Raw genomic sequence first — 18,356 nt, forward strand, 5'->3', positions numbered from 1 at the left:
TTAAAAGTGATGCACGAGTGAGACATCTCATTTCTCATATCTGCCTCTCCTTCATTCTCCATCCTCCTTTCTTTCAATAACTTAATTAGGAGGGGTTAGGACAGGAGGAAGGATGGACAAATAGTCGGCACCCAAAGGACCAAGATCTGGATGTCCTTATATGGGCAAAGATGGTAGCTTTGGGTCCTTTTGCAGGCAAACTGAGGTCTGCAGACTAATGCTTTAGATAAACGTGACAAATTTCTATTCACTTTATTTTTAAAAACAAACAAATAAACGTTTACCATTAAAATGGCAGCCAATACACAAAAAGTGCAACACACCTGGCTTTATTGGGCATCTTTTAAAGCCGACATTTGGCTTCACTGTATTAAACACGAGGTATGAAGAACAGAAGCAGTTTAAACTCATGTTATACACTCTTATGTGTTCTGTTACCAGGCAAAGCGCTTACAACAGACTTGATATGCGATAAATAATACAGACCATATGATGGAGTGGCAGGTCCCGTAATATCTGGAGATATCCATGATTTTGTGTCAATCTAATAAAAAGAATCCAGTTTTTTTCTATGTTTTAAACGTGTACGTATGTCCCTCTTTCCTAAAGCAGACCCTTCCTGAGGATGTAGAAAATAAGGATGAAATGCTGAACAAAAAAAAATAATTAAAGGACAACGTTTATCTGAGGCTAGACATGCCAGCACTGGCATTGCACACATTTAATATCAATTTGATAAGACATTTATATAAAAAAAACAAACACATACCAGGCATGATTGGGCCTAACCAAGAGCTCTGGTTTTCCACATATTTTAGGGTCATCACAGAAATGCTGCATATTATGCGCATTATGACTTAAAAATGAGACACACACACACCCCATAGAGACAAGCCAGTCTCACCCATCAGCTCATCTTGTCACAGGGACAGCCACGCAGACGGGACTTTGTGTTTCAGCAAAAAACTAAAAGTGGACGGTCTCTGTCTCTCTGTCTCTCTGTCTCTCTCTCTCTCTCTCTCCATGCAAGGGCCAGTGCACAGGTCCATCCGTAGCTCCACTACAGTCTCTGAATGATTAGCATTTAAGGACTTTGGCCACATCACTGGTATTTGTACACGTTCATATCATTTACATGTTTTTTTTTCCATTAAAAAAAAAAAAAGGACAAAACTAGACTGTACATTATACAAACATGTGAAAAGTCAATGATTTCTCAATACATTTACATAGAAAAACAAAGTCAAAAACAAAGTCGACAAAAAAAAACAAAACCTTGTGCTGTGTGACAGCAAGGCCAGTCACATTTATTTCACTCTCCTCGTGCAAAAAAAAAAACAAACTAAACAAAAGAAAACAAAAAAACCTGTCTACGTGATGGCCGAGCATGTTTAGAAAAATCCTTTTGTTTTTGACATTTTCCTGTCGTGAATGCTGCAGGCTGCTTCTGTCGTTTACATAATCGTGGTGACTGGATGGAACCCGGGCACACCGGATGTTAGGTCACGTCCTGTGGCTTTGGTGGTTGTTGGCTCTCGTCACCTCTGCCTTCAATTACCTGACTAGGTGAAAGGTCAACCAGTACATGAAGACGGGCTGGGCGGCCGCTATAGACATGGTGAGGTACATGCGGAGCTGGTTCTTAGCCCCTCGCACTAGCACACCCTCAGCTGCCGCCTCCGACAGGATCTTGAGACGCAGGGTGCGGATCTGGGGGTGAAAGGAAAGGAGTGGACATGGGCACATGCTACTGTTATCATGGCAAGGCTGGGTCAAGGGCAGCGGACTCATGATCATTCGACATTCAACTTCTACGTCAAAGTTCAATTCACTTCTAAATGTAAGGAGACTTGCATGGACAGAGGGCAAGTGATGTGATAAGCACATGTGCTTCCTGTAGATTGTGTCACTGTAGTGGAAGGAAAACACGATAACGAAAACAAAGCTACTAAAATAGAACAACCTGATAGCATTTGTAAAGCACTTTTCTCCAGTCATTTCATTGGTTAAAGGTAAACAGGTAGCATTTTAAAGCAGTTTTCCCCAGTCATTTCATTGGTAAAGGTAAACAGGTAGCATTTGTGCCTCTCAGCTTGCCCTTTCTTATATACATTAACAAATGGTGTAAGGTTGCCATGTAATGGCCTGAAGTCATGCCTCTCCTCTATGCGGCTAACTGTTATGAAAGTTACACAAAGTTAAGTTTGTCATCACCATGTCTTAGAGAAGCTGCCTGACCGTAGATATCGCACCATTCAAGTATGACATTTAAAAAAGGAGTAACTGCTTATGTAGGCGTGTGGGTTTTCAACTTCTCTCTGTGTATGTGTGTGTGTGTGTGTGTGTATGTGTGTGTGTGTGTGTGTGTGTGTGTGTGTGTGTGTGTGTGTGTGTGTGTGTGTGTATGTGTGTGTGTGTGTGTGTATGTGTGTGTGTGTGTGCACACCCTCTCAAAATAGCACCCCAGTGCATGACTGCAGCTTCCTTTAGGACTGCCCTAAAACGGCTGCACCCGTCAGGGCTGCAGACCTGCCAACCTTGAAGAATTTTTTTGAGTAGCACCTCGAGCCGAGAAAAAAAAAAAAAAAAAAAAAACGGCCTTCATGCATGCAGCCAAACACAGACATAGCCATAGGAAAACATTTTCATTCTGGATGCTCAATTGCAGTGTCAGAGGTTTGTAACATGACCTTTTATCATTCTAATTGCAGTAGCCCTACCTAGTCCAACCACAACTTTGAACTGTGATGAATTGGCTTACTTGTGACCATTTTAAGTTCAGTTAACGTAGAGCCCGATTTAGGGCTGATTACTGATTGCGATAATGTAATGGGTATAGGGGGAGGGTTGCAGATCTAACTTCTTTACTTGTTCATTTGGCTGACGCTTTTATCTAAAGTGACTTCAATTCTTACAAGATCCAGTTTCTTCTAGAGCAGGGATGAGCAACTGGAGGCCTTCCTTCCTTCAATTTTTTGAAACTAAATGATGACAAAACAGAGGTACTTTTGGTTGGACCAAAACTAAAGCGAGATATTATTCTTAGTAATCTGGGGAACTTGGCGCACCAGGTCAAACCAAAAGTAACAAGCCTCGGTGTCATCTTAGATGCAGAGTTAAGTTTTAAGCCCCATATCAGTAAAGTTACTCAGACAGCCTATTTCCACTTGAGAAACATTGCCAAAGTGCGGCCCTTTTTAACTCAACAAGATGCAGAAAAACTAATTCACGCCTTTATCACTAGCAGGTTAGACTACTGCAAAGCACTTTTCACTGGTCTTCCCAAAAAACATCTAAAGAAATTGGCACTCATACAGAACTCTGCGGCTAGACTTTTAACTAAGACTAAGAAGAGAGAACACATCACCCCTGTGTTGGCTGAACTGCACTGGCTCCCTATTTCCTATAGAATTGATTTTAAGGTTATGTTAATTACTTACAAAGCTCTGAATGGCATAGCACCTTCATATATCTGAGCTTTTAATATCTTATCAACCACAAAGGAAACTTAGATCATCCAATTCTAATCTTTTAATCGTACCCAAAGTGCTCCACAAACAAAGTGGAGAAGCTGCTTTTATCCATTATGCCCCCAAACTATGGAACACCCTGCCTCTGTATATCAAGCAGGCGAGTTCAGTAAATATTTTTTAAAAAGATCTGAAAACATGCCTGTACAGGAAAGCTTTTAGTTAACTCATCTTATCTTGTAGACTACTTTTTCAGATTATTCTACATCTGCTGCTATTGGAGGGCGCAGCCAGCCAGAAGCAGATGGGCTCCCTCTATTAAGTCAGGTTCTGCTCAAGGTTTCTTCCTGGAATATGGGAGTTTTTCCTTGCCACAGTTGCCATATGGCGTGCTTGTGGGGGGTAAGAGGGTTAAGGCTGCCAGTCTTATGACGTCATTTTCTATATTTTTAATATGTTGCCGAGTGGATCATAAACGGCCCCAGCAATGAAGAAAAGTGATTAATAATGACTGACTGACTATTATTGTGTTACATGTAGGGAATCGACCGATATGGTTTTTTCAGGGCCGATACCGATATCAATTATTACCAAAACAGGAGGCCGATAACCGATACGTAAAACCGATAGGTCAGTTGTCAAAAAGGGGGGTAGATAGTAAAGGCTATATGCTGCAAAAAATTAATTAAAAATTATTTAATTATGCAAACTTTTCTTTCTTCTTTTGATACACAATTGTCTATCAACTTGCATCACTTTGCATGCTAATGTTGCTAAGCAGATTTAATAGTAATTTAGCTAGTCGTCTTCTAGGAGTCCTTGCTTTCACGATTGTAATGTTTTATTTGGATTGCGTTGGCCGAGTCGCGCGTGTCCATTGAGTGAGAGAGAGCGGGGCAAAGAGAGGGGTGTTGTAAAATGGTGTTGCGGCTCCTTTAAGAGAGCTCCGTGTGTGTGTGTGTGTGTGTGTGTGTGGGAAGCTGGGAAGGAGGGAGATGGAGTGAGGAAGTGTATGTATGCGACTGGAGCAGAGAGTGTGGAAGTTCAAGTTGGAGTCTGTACACAGTGTGAGCGGTGTTACTGTCCGAAATAAAACTCAAACCCGAAATAAAAAGTTCAGCTCGTGTATTTTGCTCATCAGAAATGGGACCGTGACCCCTACGTTATTCTATCTTATAACATCGGCCCTCGAATAACGAATCTCCCCTGCGTTTCTGACTACGGTCTGAAACAAAGCAGGAAAGGTTAACAGGGGGTTTATACTGTTTGGTAAAGTCTACAATAAAAGCAACGTAGGCTACCGCCAAGTAAAGCGGGAGATGTGTGTTGTTTATGCGGCCGCGTAAGCTGCAAAGCACTGCTAGACACTAGAAAGGGTGTGTCGGTTCTGCCTTTTCACACCGCGACAGGTTTGTGGATATGAGTGTTGCGATTTCAGTTTTGAATCGCATATCGTTACAGCCCTATTAAATTCCTATTACGACCATATAACTACATTCTGCCTGATACACAGTTATATTTAGCCTACGAGAGATGTAGTGCTAGGCGTGACATGACATGCAAGCCAGCCATCAACTTGACTGCAAGCAATGCGAGCAGCGCAATACAGCACAACGTTTTGAAAGAACTTTTGTCAGATGCCCAGTGTCGTCTTTGTCAGTCTTGTTGCCCTGCTATTTTAAATAAGAAATATGATGCAATAGAAGGTCATATTTAACGGATTCAGTGTAGACAGATAACACGCTTGGATCGCTACACACACGTCAAATACACAGGAATGATTATCGGCCTGTTCACATCGGCCCTATTTTGACATCGGACCGATACCGATGTGTAAAAAAATGACCATATCGGCCGATATTATATCGGCGGCCGATATATCGTGCATCACTAGATTCCTGATATCCCAGAGGTGGACATGCGCGGTCACATCTGGCCCTCTGACCGTGACAAGAAAATATTTGTGGCCCTCTCCATCATCAAAGTTGCCCATCCCTGTCCTACAGCAACTTGGGGTTAAGGCGCCTTGCTCAAGGGCGCAACAATAGCTTATCTGACTTCCTGACCACTGTGCAACCACTGACCCAGCTCTGTAACACAACCCACACAGACTGAACAACAATACGCCCATATTTAACAAAACAAAAAAGGAAATGAAACGAGTACTATTCATTTCAAATTCCCTGAGCCCAAGTGTCTGTGACTCATTAATGTGCAGATAACCTAGTTCTTCAAATGGCCTTTTGCTGTTTTATCTACAAAGACAAAAATGTCTTGGTGGAGTTTGTTTTATAGGCTTTGCAGTCAGGCAATTACATTAGGAATCAGAGCAGCCAGGAAACATCTCTATTCCCTCACTTCATTACCTAAAATCCATCCTTGTTTTTAAATTAATTTCCATTTACAATAATGTATTGAGCTGAAATCCTAGTGTCTCTGAAGGTTTGTGCTATACAAGTACACTAACGTGAAGATCCTAAACCTGCATATCAGAGAGTAGACTTACACCACTGTTATCCTTACATCCAAACCCATGTCAACAAAGCCTATTATCTAACATACCCAGTCCTCCTTAATCACATTCATTTCCTTTTTTGGTAGGTGAATGCTCTGTTTGACAATGGACTTTAGAACTACCTTTTTTGCCTACCCAATTTTGTTGATTTGTTTGTTCGTTACTTCCCTCCCCCAATTACTTCTGTATCTGTATTGCAGCGCTAGCTCTACCTTTGTTTGTTTGTTAGCTCCAGCCTTATTTCTTTAGTTTCTCCCTTAACCAAAACGTGACACACCTGCAGTTGACACCTGGCCACATAGTATTACACTGGCATTTACTCACCATGAACACAAAGATGGAGACGCAGCACCATAGGAGTGTGAGGTAGTATCCCGTTCGCCCAAACAGGAGTCCTGCCACGACCCCTACTATCATACTGGGAGTGAAAGGGGGAGGGAGAGAGAGAGGGAGGGAGGATAAGAGAACGCAGGAGGAGATCTAACGCTGACACGTTAGATCGACCAGTGTCAAAGTACTATAAGTGGGAGCTGTTCTACTTTTAATAAGTCAACTGGCCTGTACAGACAGAAAATGTCCTCATTAACGAAAAACTCTGGCCATTTTTCACAAACATCGGTACAACAACAAAAACTGAGGACTTGGGTCTTACCCAACATATTTGTATCCAGAGAAGGCCACCAGGTCAATGGTGGTGAGGTCTGTGTTTACTGTGACCAGGTAGAGGCTGAGCAGTGTGGCTAGGACCTCAATGATGAGCCACACCAATGCAGAGCTGGCCTGCATCCCCAGGATTTCAGGGGTGAACCTGCAATACACCACACACACAGAATATAAATATGAATATAAAACTGCTACATTAGTTGTGTGAAAAGGCTTTTAAGGCAGTAGTTGGTTCACAAATGCTGGCTGTTTTAATAAATACAAGCACAGCAGACATCAATCAACAAAGTGAAAGTACAAACAAATGTTAATTTAAAAACATGCAGACCAGTAAGTCAAGTCAGTATGACGGCCCCGACACACAGTTGTGTGCGTTGCAGTGCTGGAGACACATCCCATTCACTTTACATGGGCTTACGTCATCCGTTGCCCAACTGCATTGTGGGTCCGTTATGCCGCGTTGCAAAGAGCCCTCACCACAGGAAATATCAACCAACGACTACCTCTGCTGCAAAGCATAACCTATATTTATGAGCCACCAGGTTCAGAAACTATCAAGCGCGCTTCCCTTACAGGGTGCACAATACACCTCCAAGCTGTGTGATGGTTATTTAACCCTTAAAGGAGTACCGTCACACCGGTGTGACGGGAATGTTGGGAAATTAACATTCTAAAGAATATCTGGGTTCATTGAATTCAACATAGAATTTTAGAACCTTCAATTGTTGCGGAACTTAGAACGTTCAAAAACCTACACCTTTAAGGGTTAACAGGGAGACAGGGGAGCGATGGTGTGCTCCACCTGAATGTTCCATCCTAAACCCAAGAGGCACGATTTGAATCGAACCGGAGCGTCGAGTGCAGAAAATGGAGATGAAAAGATCCCAGCAAAGGCTTGCTCTACAAAAGCACCGCAGGTCCCACCCAATCCCAACCCTCCCCCACCTTTTTTATGCAGCCCTTGCCACTTAATCTACTAAACCCCTCTTCTACTGCACTTTTTACCCCCCCCCCTCCATTAATGCACAAATAGGCTGACACCAGACATAATTTCACTGCATTTCTTACTTCCAGTAACTATATGCATGTGACAATAAACTTCCTTGTATTGAAAAGGAGTTAGAGTCAGTTATCAATGGTGGTGCCTTGAAGCAGCTTATATTAAAGACAAGATAGAAACATCAAACCCATCAGGTCATCTGACTTATAGCTCTGTACGTACACACATGAATTAGGCCTACACATTCATATGTGTATATAGTGCTGTGCTTTCCCTTGAGAGGTTAGTAAGCAGTTTTCCCCGTATGCAGGAGAGGATATAGCTCTGTACGTACACACATGGATTAGGCCTACACATTCATATATGTATATAGTGCTGTGCCATCCTTTGAGAGGTTAGTAAGCATAGTTTTCCCCGTATGCAGAAGAGAGGATGTTTTGCCATTTACCTGTTCTGCGTTCCCAGCGCTAAGCCTGCCACCAACACGTACGTGATAAAGCCCATAACTGTTACAGACACAGAAACACATCGGAGCATTAGCAGAGGCGAGAGAAGTGTTGGGGCAGCAGCACACACACTATTACAGATTAATGCTGCGTTCATGACCGGCGTAAACTCGGAACACCCAACTTGCAAAATTCAGACTGCCAAAAGGAATGTGTTCATGAGATCAGTCCGGAAATGAATATGGATTCCTGTAGAAACATGTCTGCGCTTATGTGTGGTCTTTATAGGGAATGCATAAATAAGTTATTAGAACTGCTTACTGTCATTGAGCAAGAATGACAAAAAACAAAGTTTCTATTTACAATCTTAATTTGGGGATAAATAACCTTGCCAGATTAACTACGGTAGTGTTCTTGTCTTGTCTTGTTGTGTTGTCGCAGCAGAGGCAGCTGTGATTAGAGAGCATGATTGTGACGTCAAGTCTGGAAAGATTCCGAATATCAGGGCATAAAATCCAACCAGACCTTGCGTTCAGGTCACTTTTCAGAGGTTGTGATTTCCGAGTTTCCAACAAGTCATGAACACAGCATGAGCACATGTCTCACTTGGTTTAAAAGAGCAGGGTTTAAGGAAAGGAAGATGTCTGTTCCTGAAGTTGTCAGGAATTCAGAGATATATGTAATGATCCATTTTCAAATCGGCCCAGCCCATGCCCAAGTTCCGGTACAGTGCCAGAGAGCTTTTAAGCCCTGAGAGACTTCATTTCCTAGGGAAAAGGGGTATTTACAGTCCAGAACATTGTGCTGTAAAACATGTTTTGTACAGCCCAAGATGACGCCTTATTTTGTCCACACCCACAGTTAATCCACTTCCATACACTCCCATAGATAATACAAAAACAGACTTCTCCCCTGTCATTCCCCACACCGATAAGAGGAAACCCTCGCCACATGTAGCCATTTATCATCTGCAAGTGGTTGTGAAATATATTAAATTGTTTGGAGTACATCTCTTGTCTGTGTTGATTGTGTGGAGTGCATGCCAAAGCCCAGACAAGATGCATCTGACCGGAAACTGTTCAAGGGATGTTCAAGACATACAGCTCATCAAAAACTGGAAACCAACAGAGCTATGTGTAGTGTGCAATCCAAGAAAAGCAAACTTCAGAGCGGTCAAAGTTTTAATTTAGCAGCTAATTTGTTTATATCAACACACCTGTTAAGATGGCACCCTAGCTTTAGGTTAGCTAGCTAGGCTTACCTTAACCATGACTGTGCCATGAACTATTGCACTATTTTAGTCACTATACAAGTACGGAGGTTTGCACTTCCCAACATATTTCACAACAGAAGACACAAAAGGACTTGGGGCCCTCAGGAGACTTCAGATAATTCCTTGCTGAGGTGCTCTTCTGCGATGGGTGAAGTGAGAATCCAAAGAAAAAAGAATTTGCATGACAAACTAAAGGGTTTTTTTTTTTTATACTTTTTCAACCTCTGAGTGCCTCTGCAAATAATTTTTCCTTTATATTTCACAACAATTTCATTTGTGAAGGAGATTTAAATAACTAGATGGGTTGATGCAAGTTACTTCAAGCAACAAACTTATTTATTCTTTCCCTTGATCTCATTCTGTGTCTAGGCATGCTATGGCACTTTTGCAAACATCAGAATCTAAAAAAGCATTTTTACCTCCAACACCAGCACATATTGAAACATTGATGTGACACTATGAAACACTGGCAATGGTCTGCCATTACATCAAGTCCATGAAAACGGCATGGAGAGGACACTATTCAGCAACCAGAGGCTCAGTTTTTAAGTATAAGTATATATATACTCTTTTGAATGAGGGGTTAGGTGCCTTGCTCAAGGGCACTTCAGCCGTGCCTACTGGTCGGGGTTCGAGCCGACAACCCTCCGGTTACAAGTCCGAAGCGCTAACCAGTAGGCCACGGCTGCCCTTTTGATAACAACAAAGGGCCAGAGAGATTTTTTTTTAAGTCCTCAAAACATTACCTGGAATATACAGGTCAGGGGCGTTGATGTCGAAGCGCGGCGCCACTGGGGTGTCTTGCTGGTAGCTCACTTCCCAGTTCTAAATGCAGACACATGAGAACACATGGGATTGCACTTAATTATGAAGAAAGCAGAAATGAAAGTGCTATTGACGACAAAGTGGAGAAGACAATCTGTTAAAGTAGGTCATAAGAGAGTTTCAACTCTATACTGTAGGCCTGACAATGAGAAATGCCACACCAGAGACTAGGTCTAACTCTGCCAAGCCTTAGTAGACTGAACTAGAATACTGATTATTGAGTGTAAACGGTGACCTCAGCAGTTTGAACAGTCCATTTTCAGGAACTGTGAATGGTTGTGTAAAATTATGCTGTGAAGTAGAGTAGGTGACTATAACCAAAGGTTCCTCACTGTTAAAGAGAAGGATCCTAGAGAGCAGTATAGCTATAGTTCAAGGGTGCGTTTCTCAAAAGCATAGTTGCTAACCTGTTATTCAATTTCCCATTTGCTAACCTGTTAGCAACTTAGTAGGTTGGCAAATGGGAAATTGCATCGCAACCAACAAAGTTGCTAACTTAGTTAACAACTATGCTTTTAGGAAACGCACCCCAGGTTCTGGTTTCTGGTAGTTCTGGTTATGGTCTTGGGCTGTGTAACATTAGAGGCCAGTGTGAGAGAGTGTAACTTATTAATGGTGTTTAAAAAATAACCTATTAATATAACTGAAATTGGAAATGCTTTATTGAAACAGAAATGGCTACAGTGATATGGCTGAAATCCAACTAATCAAACTATTCCAATCAAAAGGTTGAAAGTGATCACACGTGGACCAGCTCTAGGCAAAAGTTACATGGGCTCCCATTAGTGACACCTACTGGTGCATTCTAAAAAATGGAGCAGACATCTCTTAAAACATTAAATCCAGTGTAAATGGTGGAACAATTAGGTGATTTGCACCCATCTGGAGTAGTAACTGGATCACAGACAATTTAATTAGAGAATCTGAAGGAATCTAACCCATTAAAGTGATTGGGCTTGATCTGACCATCTGGGGTTTGGGAAAGTACTGTAAGAAACAAACTGAAACCACACCTGCCTTTATCAGGGTCATTAATATCAGGGTTTCTGCAGGGTCCAGCCAGTTACAGTTTTTTTTTCAGCCGCTATCAAGCGTTTGTCTAACCAGTGGGGTATACTACGAATCTCGATTAGTGGGTTAGCGAGGTATGTTACGCTCAAAGCCAGGATATGCTGTGACACAAAAGTGGATCTGTTTTAGTGTCGCTATATCACCATGGTATCTTATGCTGTCAACCAAACCTGGTCGGGAGGAGGTTATGTGCTAAGTTATAGCTCAAATCATGTAATTTACCGCCCACTGACCAATCAATTGTCTTAAAAACGAAGTTCTCACGTGTAGGATTCCGTCATATCGTACAGATGGAGCTCTGCCTCTACTTTAATAGTGCATGAAAATATCCCACTATGGACGTGCATACCATACAACAACTGATGACAATTGATTTATTTGATGTTATAGGTTAGACACAAAAAATGACCGCAGTGTAGATTAAGCCATCGCTCATGAATGCAGAAGTAATTGTTTTTAAATAGAGGCGGTCTTGTGCGTCTCCACGTTTCACGATTGGCCAACGTCATCCCAACACCGAGAACGTGCACAGATCTGAGCTGAAAGCCTAGTTTGACAAATAGATCACATAACTGCTATCGTAGGATTACTTAACGTATACCCCGGAGTCAAGGCTTTGTGAAGCCTCGATATGTCTACATAGCCTAGATATGTCTAACGTGCTTCGTAGTATACACCACAGTTGTCATATTTTCAAAACTCTAATCACAATTAGCACATCATCGGTCTTTTGTGGCCATACCATTCACACATTTCATGTCGTTTTCACACAATATGCAGTCAGTAAATACATTTCCATAATGCTTACATTTTCTTTACAAACAAGCTATACGTCCCAACAAAATTATGGATTGTTTTTGCAGTATTTACAAATGTTAACACACATCCCACAATAGCAAAAACAATATTCCAAACCTTAGATACAGTATAAAAACCGCTGCTTCTGCTCTGCTTATGCTACAAAGCGGGTTTATCCCATCGCCTTGGATACTGTAATATCAGATGTGATGTTTATGAAAACATGTAGCCTAACCCTGAAGATCGCAGAGATTAGATACAGTAATTTTGTGCTTTTTTTTAGTCCCCCCCCCTTTTTTATCTGGGCTTTTTGCTGTTGTATTTTTGTTCAGAATGCTCGTGTGTTTCATGGATATTTTGTTCACTCTAAGCAATACTGTAAACTGTTTCTGTTTTATCATACTGTAAACAGTATTTCTACCGAACCTCCAGTAGTATACTAGCCTGACGAGCCAGACCCACATTAAAAGGTAGGATTTCTAGGATAGTAGTATACAGTAAAGGGTAAAACAACTTTTTTACTGGAATGCTTTTGAATGTGAACATTACATGTGGACATACAGTTCCCAACCAAGAATTTTAGTTTACAAATGGTGGATTGCATGTTTTGCATGCAAATACCTGTAAAACTGAAACATAAAAGTATATGCAGTTTTTGTAATGTCAACAATGTCTGTAATGCATATACCTTGTGAAGTGAAAACAAGTGTTATTCTTTGACAGAATAATTTCATTTTGAGTCAGATTTCTAGTGTTTTGGTGAAGTTAGTGTGCAGAGAAAGATCTGTTAGTATATATTTAACAAAATGTGCTTTTGAGAAGAAAATTATCCATTTGGCCAATTGTGTTTTGTAGGTGTAAGTCTGTGTTTAAGAATTTACTCGGACTGGGCAGTGATGGCGTCAAACAAAACTGAGTGAACGCCTGAGTCTGCTGCAGACCTTTTACAGCAACTCTTTTTCCACAGAAACGTAAGTATGTTACACAGGTCCATACACAAGTATGGACCTGTGGAATGCTGTGATAACACCCAGATTCCTCAGACAGAACTACAACAGGTGGAATGAATGAATGCTGCTGCCAGCGCATTTCTCAGAGGGAAACAAGTGGGTGAACAAGCGTATACATGTAAGACTAAATGTAATTTATGAGACCTTGTATGGAAAATAGACATTTTATGACTTTGTAAGGCCAAAAATTCATATTATTAAATGCAAGACTTTTTATGACACCGCGGAAACCATGAAAGTGTTAGTAAATAGTGCCTGTACAGTAGTCTTTAAATAGCCAGTATCCTGTTGCCAGACCACAAGACGACCAACTCTAAACCTAGGCATTCTCCCCTGTGCAGGTGACAGACTCATTTTGGCAAATAGAGATGAAGGTAAATTAATTAAGGCAAATAAGTGCTGAGGGGAGAATCTTAAACAGTTATGCATTAAGTCTACTCTACTATTCACTGACATGGCTTTAGTGCCAGTCATTACTTCAGTGCAAAGCAGTGTTATTTCTACACAGGTCTATATATAGCGTGATTAACAATAAACACGGCTGTGGCTGGCTTTATAGAACCAAAGGCCTAAAGGCCTTGAGGGCAAAACACAAGCGCTACAGTGAGTGAGTCAAAACTCAGCCTGACAAGTCAAATCTTAAGGGCAACCAAACTGGGAAAGGAAACCAATGTCACAATAGTGATGGAATGAATAACAACAATGAGCCCGGGAGGCAGAGTGGAGGGAGAACCAGAAATGGGGAAGTCCATGTGAATGCATGTGACTACCGTATTTTCCGGACTATAAGTCGCACTTTTTTTTAATAGTTTGGCTGGTCCTGCGACTCAGGTGCAACATATATATATATATATATTTTTTTTTCCTCTTTATGACACATTTTTGGTGCGACTTATACTCCGGAAAATACGGTATGTATAAACCAGTACACGTTCGTTTGGTTTCACTGACGGTAGTCACATGACATGAATAAACATGTTCGATCCTTATCATGGCCAGAAGAGAAAGACCCATCAAGTACCTCGTGCATGTAAGGGAACACCAGCAGCCCGAGTTTCTTGCCAACATAGATAGTGTCCACTGCAAAGTAGTACTTCAGTTTGGATATGGGGATGAATCTGTCAAGCTGAGAGAAGAGAAAAGAGGAGAAGAGGAGAGGAGTCAGTAACCTGGAATGATTCCACAAGAGAACAAATTGACACCAATTTAACCCACTGGCAACAGGTGAGACAGGAAACTGCACCAACAGAGACTGCTCAAAAGCCAATCTCTGCATACTCCATAAAGACGGTGCTCTAAGCGATGCTGGGTAACGTCACTTTGTTGCCGTTTTTGGAGCCTGGGCTGTACACAGAGGTCGCGATTTTTTACAGTGTATTCAGGACACAGACTGCTAGCGGTTGGTTAGGTGATGTTTGCAGTAAGTGACATAAAATGTTTCAGCCTAAAAAACGTGTGGCATCGCTTAGAGCACCTTTAAGTACATCACTTGCAAAGCTACAGACAAAACATTTTAAGTGTATGTGAGCTTCTGCAGCTCATATAGCAACTGACAGACTGAACGTTCACTATAGATTCCAGCAACTACCGTCTGCACATTCACATATGATGGCCTCTGCTACATCAATATGTGCAAATGCTTCAGACAAAACTATTTGACTGCATGTAAAAAGGCCTCACATTTTTGTCCACCATTTCTTTGCCCTGGCTGGCTAGGCTGCTCCCGTAGGCCATGGCCAGGTTGGACATGGGGTCGGAGAGCAGTGTCTGGGCAGGATAGGCTCCTGGTCCCTTGTCCTGGCCTCTGCTGTAGCCGGCAGCCCCTGGTCCGGCGCTGGTGTCCTCGAATAGTGGGCTGGGGTCTGCGCCATCTGTCGAAGTGGTCCTCATCCTCATTTTGGGCTCTGAAACACAAATAAATGAGTGAGTGGATGGGCTTTCAAATGAGGGCATGAAATGATGAGTAAGGGAGACTGGATGGATGGATGAAATAAAGAAAGAACAAGAAAGAAAGAATTTTCAAATCTGTGTGGCCTCTCTATCTGACACACCTTTGACCCCAAGACAGCACAACAGTGAAATCTAACTTTCTTGATCAGCAAGTGACCTCAAACTGAAGCAACATCACATGCCACCACTGTTTTCTGTGATTTGGTAACAACAAATATGTTTTGGTCATGAGGTTCTCATGGGCCTGTCTCACAGTAATAAATACAGTGAGGCAGAAAGAGAAATACGGCAACATGGCTACCTTTAAAGAACATAAAGACAACTTTGCAATAATTAGGCCTGTCTGTAATATTGGCGTAAACAAAACACACGTGACAGAATTTAATTTGAAATTTAGTAGGTTAGTTGATGAGTAGCTTAACGTAGAGAAGGGTACACGTGACAGAAGACAAATTTAATTTGAAATTTAGTAGGTTAGTTGATGAGTTGCTTAACGTAGAGAACGGGACAAGACGGGGGGAAAACTCCTAATAGAGAACTGGTACAAGTTGTGTCAGATCTGTTCAACAACCTCAACGATATTGGCCTAGCTTTAGTTTTAGTTTCGAAAGTCACTGTAGTCAAAATAAACATGGCCATCTGAGGAGTGACAGTGCTTCCCTAATTTGGACTGCTGATTTTAACAAACGTTTCAGTTCAGAAACAATGTACGTTGCAAACACACCTAAGTAGCATAACAAGTACAACGTCAACATCTTGCCTAACATAAACTCCTTAAAATTAATGAAAGGAAGAACACTGAGAAGAGCCTAAGCTATTATTTGCCTCTTACGTCTGCAGAACTGCACCTAGGCCAAATATAGCGGACTCCACCGTCTACGTGGAAACTGATAGGGTTAGCACATTAGCGACCTACTGCTAATAGATATGAATAGTATGTCTCGCGTTTAATTACGATTCTAGTATCATAGTTGCTGCGAAAGTATTTCAATGGATTTTCTGCAATGCCACTTGAAGTTTTCCGAACTGACTTGTATCTAAGTTTTAACAGTGTCTTCGCTACATTGTGATCTAGCCAACATTAATCTCTAACGTTAACGTTATGTGTCTGCTATGCTGGGATGACTTCCTACCGGCATTTATTGTAACGTTAACGTTGGCGTTAAGCCGCTAACGTTATACCCTACGGCAAGGTGTAATTTAAGTCATTCTGTTGTTGTGACATATCGGATCCAGTTAAAAACAGATAGGACATTAAGTACGATTATCAGACAACCACTGTAAGACCCTTCATTGTAGCTAAAGTTAGCTTGGTTGGCTAAAGGTGGTTAGCACTGGCTGGTGATGGCTAGTAGAAGTTAGCTTACCAAACATGCATTTCAAAATAAGATGACGTACGTAACTTACGCTGTCTGAACCCACTTTGTGCTGGATAAGCCATGTCAAAGATATATCACTTTAAGCTACACGTCAGTGTAATTATACCAGTCTTTAAAACAACCAATTCAAGTTACTCCAGGGAAGATCATTCATCCTAACCAGCCACACTGTCCTCTTTCTTTAAAACGAAATCACTTATCGTCTGTTTTACACACAGGACCAATCAGAAGGCCAGTTAAAATGTTAACCAATGACATATCACAGCGCTGATCGCTGCAAAACTCAGATTGGCTGAAAAGTTGACGTTCAATACGTTACGTAACAGTTATAGCCAATCATTAAACGTGGATTGGACAAGACGACGCCCGCCTATCAGAGCAACCAGGAATTCCGTGAATGATGTGCGCCGGTGCAGAGAGTTGCAGATTTGTGCACAATAGGGGCTTCTCCACATCTTGGGCATGATAGAAAATTATCATTATGACATGAAAGCGTCAAATCTGAACATTGCATAGATGTTGCATTCACGTGTGGTGTAATGGTTTAACAGTCATTGTAATGGTGACTGTTATCATGCCGGAATTGGGCGTGAACGCTAATCCTGATCGAAGTACCAACTCAGAATACTGGACCTTAGATGCCGTGCTATGTCACCGTGCTACTCTGTGGCACACTAATCCTTTGAATCCACCAATGGGAAGGAGATAAGAATCAAGGGTCTAAAAACAGGACGATTGTTTACGTTGTCATCGCGCTTCATTCTCCTTTCTCCTGGAATGTTAGGCAAATAATTAACCTTCAGGATTCTTCTTTTCAGCTCATCTGAGAATCCAGGGTAAGTTAAGACTACTGTATCGTTAGGCTACTGCATTTTACTCTCTACAGTGCTACCTCATCAAACTTAAAGCACATGCACTAAATCTTATTCATTTGTGACTGGCGGTTAAAGAAACACTTAGGTGCTTGCCAATACATGAGTTATACAGTATAAGGAATCAAATCATTTTAAATAGTGAATATTGGTTACATAATCCGTTTGATCCTCCAAGGGAGGGTAACTCGCGAAGCAATATAATAATCCACCGTTAGATGGCAACCAAGGTCCACAGAGCCGACTCCTTAGGTCTGTGGTCTAGTAAATCACCATAAACTTCTCTTCTGGATTGGTGAAAACAAGTGTCAGTTCATTCATTCACCACTATCATGTCAGCTGGGCAGCCATCATTGAGATAAGGCGCGGTGATTGCGACGTTGCCGCGTCACGAAGTGTTCATCTGTGAGAGTCTCATGTGAGTGTGAAAACGACCAAGACTTTTACACAGAAGTAAAGTATAGCAGAAATTGTTGCATGAAAGTTATTTAGCCTATACTGTGCACTAAAACACTACTCAGAGATCTAGTCAATTCCACTGAAGTCTACTGAAATAAGTAGCCTACTGCAACGAACGGGTCAGTGTAACAATCTGTATTGTGTTTCTGTGTGCATGACGTTGTTATGATAACATGCTACAATGTCATGAAGTTCTTCTATTTGGATTGAGACAGCGACGTTATTTTAAATCAGTTTATTAAACGTCGCAGTGCAGTCATTCACTGCATGCGTGTCACCTTGAATGTCCGGTAAATGAAGGACAATGAGGGGCGTGTCTCCGGGTTCAAGACTACTGCTGAGATAAGACTTAATTAAAACTTAATTATTCATTTAACAGATGTTCACATTTGGACCCAGATGTAGCATGCATCCTCACTACATGAGCTGTAAAGAGAAAGCGTTACACAGTCATAGGGCATTTGATATAGTTACAGTTTACCTTACTGATCTCTCTCTTTCTCTCTCTCCCTTTGTCTCTCTCTCTTTCTCTCTCCTGCAGAGCTATTGGCTGTCCTCTCCTGTGTCACGGATCACAAGTAGCCAATGACTTGGCCGTCTTGGCCACAACCACTTCAAGATGATA

At 41.6% G+C, this 18,356-nt stretch overlaps 1 protein-coding gene across 3 annotated transcripts; it reads right to left on the reverse strand.

Moving 5' to 3' along the window:
• Positions 1-320: 320 nt before the first annotated feature.
• Positions 321-18,350, reverse strand: yif1b (Yip1 interacting factor homolog B (S. cerevisiae)). 3 transcript variants are annotated; one of them, XM_042062761.1, is made up of 8 exons: positions 18,213-18,350; positions 14,752-14,975; positions 14,093-14,197; positions 10,114-10,192; positions 8,097-8,154; positions 6,638-6,793; positions 6,310-6,403; positions 321-1,710 (listed from the first exon to the last, which is right to left on the reverse strand). In XM_042062761.1, exons 2-8 carry the CDS (start codon positions 14,965-14,967, stop codon positions 1,555-1,557), a joined length of 864 nt encoding a protein of 287 aa, XP_041918695.1. In that variant the 5' UTR covers positions 14,968-14,975; positions 18,213-18,350; the 3' UTR covers positions 321-1,554. The 3 variants fall into 3 exon arrangements, with proteins under 3 accessions (XP_041918695.1, XP_041918693.1, XP_041918694.1); XM_042062759.1 differs by lacking the exon at positions 18,213-18,350 and adding an exon at positions 16,420-16,629; XM_042062760.1 differs by lacking the exon at positions 18,213-18,350 and adding an exon at positions 16,429-16,622.
• Between the last annotated feature and the right edge of the window lie 6 nt (positions 18,351-18,356).

Source organism: Alosa sapidissima, chromosome 15, assembly GCF_018492685.1.
Source record: "Alosa sapidissima isolate fAloSap1 chromosome 15, fAloSap1.pri, whole genome shotgun sequence".
In the NCBI taxonomy this organism is placed as follows: Eukaryota; Metazoa; Chordata; class Actinopteri; order Clupeiformes; family Clupeidae; genus Alosa; species Alosa sapidissima.

Bases quoted from the DNA above. Each gene is read 5' to 3' on its own strand.
- yif1b (XM_042062759.1), bottom strand. From the start codon at position 16,462: ATGGCTTATCCAGCACAAAGTGGGTTCAGACAGCGTAAGTTAC. The intron at 14,198-14,751 runs GTGAGGCCTTTT...CTCTTCTCTCAG, and splicing joins AAGAAATGGTGGACAAAAAT to CTTGACAGATTCATCCCCAT. The intron at 8,155-10,113 runs GTAATGTTTTGA...TGTCTGTAACAG, and splicing joins CCCTGACCTGTATATTCCAG to TTATGGGCTTTATCACGTAC.